The sequence below is a fragment of the Triturus cristatus genome, chromosome 2_2, assembly GCF_964204655.1.
Source record: "Triturus cristatus chromosome 2_2, aTriCri1.1, whole genome shotgun sequence".
NCBI classification, from domain to species: domain Eukaryota; kingdom Metazoa; phylum Chordata; class Amphibia; order Caudata; family Salamandridae; genus Triturus; species Triturus cristatus.
Window position 1 is genome coordinate 820,405,621 of NC_140582.1, and position 6,000 is coordinate 820,411,620.

The following is a 6,000-nucleotide window of genomic DNA, read 5'->3' on the forward strand; positions in this document are numbered from 1 at the left end:
TGACATCCCTGCGCAGCGATCGCGGCCATTCCCCCCCCCTCCCCCCTCCGGGTGGTGCCTACGCAAGAGCCTCTTACACTCAGAGGATACGGTGCAGCGAATTAGGCAGACAATAGAGGACTACTTGGTGCTTAATGACATGAGTTCTACACTGTTATAGGCCGTATGGAAGGCTCTGAAATTGGTCACTAGGGGGGAATTTATTGCCATTTCTGCAACATATAACAAACTCCGTAAAGGGAAGCGCGACGATCTAGGAAAAGAAGTAGGGGAACTTGAATCGATTCACAAACACACTAGGGTCCGAGGGTGTGGAGGAAGCTGGAGAACCGCAGGCGCCTGCTGAAACACCTAGACCTTGACAGGGCGGAATATGCCCTTTTACATCTATGACACAAATTCTACCTTAGCAGTGATAAATGTGGTAAGATGCCAGCCCATAGACTGCAAGCTAGAGCGCAAGCGACTCAGATTCAGTCAATAAGGGATCACTCCGGGGTGGAGCAGAGCGCAGATGAATGGATCGTGGATGCCAGGGTTTAAGGTTAATTTGGGTAAATCCAACATCTTAAATCTGTTGATTTCCCCCCACCAGAATTGGCGGATGCGTTGCAGCTGCAATTCCCGTTTTAGTGGACTCAGAGTGACATACTGTACTTGGGTATCAGACTTTCCCCGACCATTTGGCTAGCTAATTTTGCTCATATCTCCAGGCCCCTTACCACATTCGAAAAATGGTTACTTCGCAAGCATGACGACCGCCGTCTTATCTCTGAATTATATGCCATGCTCACCGTGCCTTCCACTGAGCAACGCACTAGGGTGGAGATCCACTGGGAAACGGAAATAGGCAGGTCACTATCACCTAAGGAATGGGAACACATCCTCTACAGAACACATCACACTGCACACAACACAGCTGGAGCAGAGTCCGCTTTTAAAGTATTTTCATATTGGTACTACACTCCTGTGCGAATCCACAGCTGAGACAAGAGTAAAATAGACCTTTGCTGGAGAGGTTGTGGATGTCTGGCACCTTGGCTCACTTGCTGTGGCATTGCCCAAAGCTGCAGCGTTACTGGACAGAGGTCTTAGACAACATAGATGAAGCATTTGATACTTCGCTGCCCTGCTCCCCCGAATATACTCTGCTTGGCCTCTCTCACCCCAAGGTCTTTCCACTAAGATCCATACGTGGTAGGCAAATAGCTTTAGCGCTGCTGTCTGATAGACAGATCATTCTAGCAAAATGGGGCATGACGTCTACACCTGAATTGCTGTCCTGGTTACATCGCCTGTGGTATCTCTTGGCTATGGAACGCATGTCTCTTGGTGTGGAGGGCAAGGGGAAGGAGTAAGCAAAACTTTGGGCACCTTTCGTCCAACTGTTAACAAAGACATGAGAGTAGTTACCTGTCCTAAATACTTGCAGATCCTTCAACAGCTACCACTGGAGAGGCTGGCTAACGACCAGACACCGGCAACATGATTGCGATGTGTACTCATAGCCAATGAATAAAGGTTACGATCAAACTGTGAGGCAATAACTGGTGTGGGGGAGGGAAGTAAGGGTTGGGGAGGGACTTTGTTTTGGCATTCTTTCCCTTTTATCAGATTTTTTTTTCTGGCTGTTCTTTCATTTTTATTCTTTAAAACTAGGAAGTTGCTATCTAATGTACAGCAATCTTGTTCATTACGCGGCCGGCCTCCGGGTTGTTGGCTTAAACGCTATGTACTGCTACCTAAGACTCGCTCTGCCAGCTGTGTCCATTTGCCTGCATTTCCCTCTAATAAAAACGATTGATTCATAAAGTTCTGGGGTCTGGGTCCCCCTTTTTATACACACAAATTCTTTATTCTCTGAAGGCGGAGTGTCGGTACCTAGCCAAAACCAGTTCTGTCCTCACTGGTGTAGCTTCCTGGCAGGAGGTGGAGACAGCATTGTTGGAAGCCGACCCGGTCCAGGCAGGTGAAAGGAAATCTCCTCCCCCTACTCCAAACTCAACCCAGGTCCCATTCAGCCCAACCCGGACTCATCAGACTGCCGTAGCCGCTGCCCTGTCCCAGCTCCTGTCACTCACAAGCCAGACCTGCAATACACAAACCTGGCAGAGGCATATTGGATGGTTAGGCCAGAAAATACCCACTTTCTGAAAGGGGTATTTTCAAACACAGAATGTAAAAATCACCCTCACTAAAAGATGCACTTTAACATTTTGAGTTCAGGCATACTAAACTTTATTTTCCCATCTTGTTCCTAGGGCCAGTTATGTTTATAAGATGTTATAAACTAACTGCCCATTCTGGCCTATGGGAACAGATAGCCTTGCAGTAGGGAAAAACAAACTTAGCAGTATTTCACTATCGGGACATGCCACACACACCAGGGCATGTCCTACATCTCACATACAATGCACCCTGTCCACAGGGGTACCTTGGGCCTACCTTAGGGTTGGCTAACATGTAGAAAAGGGAAGGTTTGGGGACTGACGTGGCAGTCCCAGACTGCACACCGGCTCTCTAATGGCAGGACTGAGTCACATTTTACAGGCTGCTTCTGTGGGTGGCACAATCAGTGCTGCAAGCCCACCAGCAGCATTTGATTTGCAGGCCCTGGGCACACATGGTTCACTGTGCTAGGGTCTGACAAGTAAATCAAATCAGCCAATCATGGAATCACTAATCCATCACACAATTTACACAGGGAGCACTTGCACGTTGGCACTGAACAGCAGTGGCAAAGTGCCCAAAGCATCTAGACCAGCAAAAACAGCAAATACACAGGAGGCAACAGCAAAAAAATGGAAGGGAGACCCACACCAATGGTGCCAGGTCTAACACCCCTCTATACTCTAACTGCAGCCGAATGCCTTCTATTGTGTTTCACAGCACATCCCTGCATTGCCGGACAGTTGCGGTTTCTGTGTCTGCCAGATCCTGAAGCCACTTTTGTTCAGCTCAGTCCTTCTATGTTAACTTCACAGACCTTAATATTGTGCTTTGGGGGAAAAAGGTGCCAAGCAAGCCTCTTGTTTGCCAATTAGTGCCATTTCTTGCCTGGTGCAGCTCCACTGACCCTTCCCAATGTATCCTCATTGTAGCAGATTCAGCATGGCTGATTCAGTCTTTTTAAGGTTCAATCTCTCTATTTGTTCAGGGCCTCATGCTTCATGTCAGCCAGATGCAGCAATCTTGCTAGATGATTGGCCGCTCCCCCAAGTTTGATTTCTTTTAGGTTGTAAAATCTCTTGTATTTAATATATCTTAAAATGGGGCTCTTATCAGTTCCCACACTCCGAATGACTGTGTTCATTCGTTTTTGTATGGACTTTTTTTTTTTTTACCTCTCCTGGCTACACACATTTACGACTCTTCTAAAGCTGTTCACGCTGTTTAAGCCCCATTCACTGTCAAGATAAAATATCTTCCAGCGGAAAAGGCAGACAGTTTCTAACAGCATGCTGGAATGCTTTCTTTTTATTACTTTTGTAAAGCAGATGCTTTAGTCTTAGAACGTTTGTGGCATTTCCTATTCATGCATTAGTACCTTTCTTTGCACTTTGTAGGCATTATTGGATTGATTTTTTTCAACTTAATTTATTTGGTTATTATGATCAAAGTTTAAATGTTGTAATAAACATTGTGTGTTAAAAATAAAGTTAATATACAAGGGCTATGCTATATTTTACTACTAAAACAGGCAGCCACAAATGGAGTTACCTTGCAGATAACAGGGTCATGATTTGAATGGTGCAGCAGATGTAGCACCGGACCCAAAAGGTGTCAGAATTCCTCTAAACACATAATATTGCTATATTTAACTACCAAACAGGTTGTCAGAATTGCAGTTACCTAAAAGGGACTTGATTTGAATGGTGCAGTGGCTGTGGGGCCAAAAGATCTAGAGACCCCACTAAACCAGATTATTGCTAAATCTTACTACTAAACAAGACAGTCACTAGTGCATTTATCTAGCAGGCAATAAGGTAGTTGCCTTACAGGCAGTAGAGTCATGACTTGAATGGTGCAGCAGGTGCAGTAGCACCAGGCAAAAAGTTGTGATAACTCCCCTAAACACATAATATTGCTATTACATTAATTCTATTATTTCTCTCTTTCATTTCATTTTTAAATATGTTTCTATTAGTTACCTGCACTATACCACTAATAACAGCACAATATATTGCCTTTTTGTACATAAACAAGTCAAAACACTTTAACCCGTTCGACGCTTGTGACGGAGCGGTTCCGTCACGTGTGTCGGTTGCGCTGTGCGCATGACGGAACCGCTCCGTCATGGCCCCGCCCGCGCACGGAATCTTCAGCGCGGCGTGGAAATCCGCGCCGCGCTGAAGGGGTTAAAAGGCTTTCTGTAACTTCTGTTGTAAAACTACTCAGCTAGCTACAACTTACAACAAAAAAAGGTTATTATTAATCACATAGGCGAAACCTAATGCACTTACTAATGCTAGTTTTATCTACTAAAGTCTGCCATCATCATATACGTTTTTTATGGAATTAAATTAAGTGGAGTTTTAAGTAATACGACAATGGCACGCATAACGTCACCAGTATTGGAGCATTTAATGTCGATATCCCCCTTCAAATCAATAATTTAGATATATGTAGTTATTAAAATTGATATTCAGTGTTTTATAGAGTTTAAGAAAATATTTAGGTGGTCCATAATTGGTATTTTTGAGTTCTGAATACATCCTCAATTACAGAAATATAGCGATTACTCCAAGTAGAAGGCATGTTGGCGTGGTATTTATCCTAGTTGTAATCTTCCTTGTGTTAGCTAATCGTTTTCAATGCTTTTATTTTTGCAATAGCAAAATCAAAAAAGTAACTTTTTAAATATTTGCAGTTGGTAGCTTTTCTTTAAATTCCGTAACTAAAGCTCTTAATGTAATGCTATTTGCAGTTGTGTTAAATTGTGATTTTGAGGCTCAATTTGAGTATGCCGTTTTATTGAAGTTTTTATCTCATTTTTTGTAAATAATGCAGGTTGTCTTGCAGCTGAAATAACTCATGTTCATACTTGTAATCTCTACATGCCACTGTCCACAAGACACAGCGAAAGAAGATGTACAAAGAGGGAAGGATTTAAATCCAATACAAAGGTGAAGCAGCAATGGCAAGCAGTGTCTAGAAGATGGAGTCACTACTTAATGAGTGTCTGCTAGTGACTGAACGGAAAGTGTCGACTTATCACCGTGAAGGATTTTGTATTGAATGTACTAAACATTTTTCCAAACTTTTTGTACTTAATTTTTATGTGGCTGTCCAATTAAGTTATTTATATTGCAAACACTAGCTACTACCATCAATGCATTATTTCTGAATTTTAACAAGTAGATTTGTTAAATGCTTTGTATGTGCACTAGATGTGTTCTGTGACCGATGTTTTGTCTAGGAAGTTTAATGCCATTTTAGTCCGTCAACAACAAAAAAAGAAAACTTTGTAACACATTTTTTGCTGATTGTCTGTAGTCGATTTGTTTACCCATCTTTGGTATATTGTTTTATCTGTAAGCAGGAGGTGGGTTAAATGAATATCTGTTTTACTCTTCAGGGTTGTGTTCTAAAGTAACTGATCCAGAAAATACCTGTTGCTATGATTCAATAACTCACTTGATTAAAAGACACACATTTGTTGAGCAGTATTCCTTTATTATTTTTTTCCAAATAATATTATTATAGAGAATTTGTTGAACATTCAGCAAGAAATCATAGAAAAAAAGAACATCATGCGTTCACTTGATACATCACCACTCGTGCTTGCAGACGTAAACCCCATTACTCCCTTCTGAAAACTCTTCAGCATAAGTAATTTATACAGTTCTCTCCCGGTATCATTGCGAGATGCCCTACACGTGCTCCTGCTTTTGGGGACAACCCAAGCCTCATACACCAGTTTCTCCAGTATGCAACATAGGCCTATTTTGGCACACCTCCTCCCGCTATGGGGAGAAGATGCGTGCTGCCACTGGCAGG

At 42.7% G+C, this 6,000-nt stretch overlaps 1 protein-coding gene across 2 annotated transcripts in view; it reads left to right on the forward strand.

The window, feature by feature from the left end:
- COMMD8 (COMM domain containing 8) overlaps window positions 1-5,669 on the forward strand; it is a 116,291-nt gene extending 110,622 nt beyond the window's left edge. For both annotated transcript variants that reach the window (XM_085642157.1, XM_085642156.1), the window contains one exon: window positions 5,011-5,669. In XM_085642157.1, coding sequence (XP_085498283.1) covers window positions 5,011-5,031 — 21 coding nt within the window. In that variant the 3' untranslated portion in view covers window positions 5,032-5,669. The remainder of the gene's footprint in view (window positions 1-5,010) is intronic.
- The last annotated feature ends 331 nt before the right edge of the window (window positions 5,670-6,000 follow it).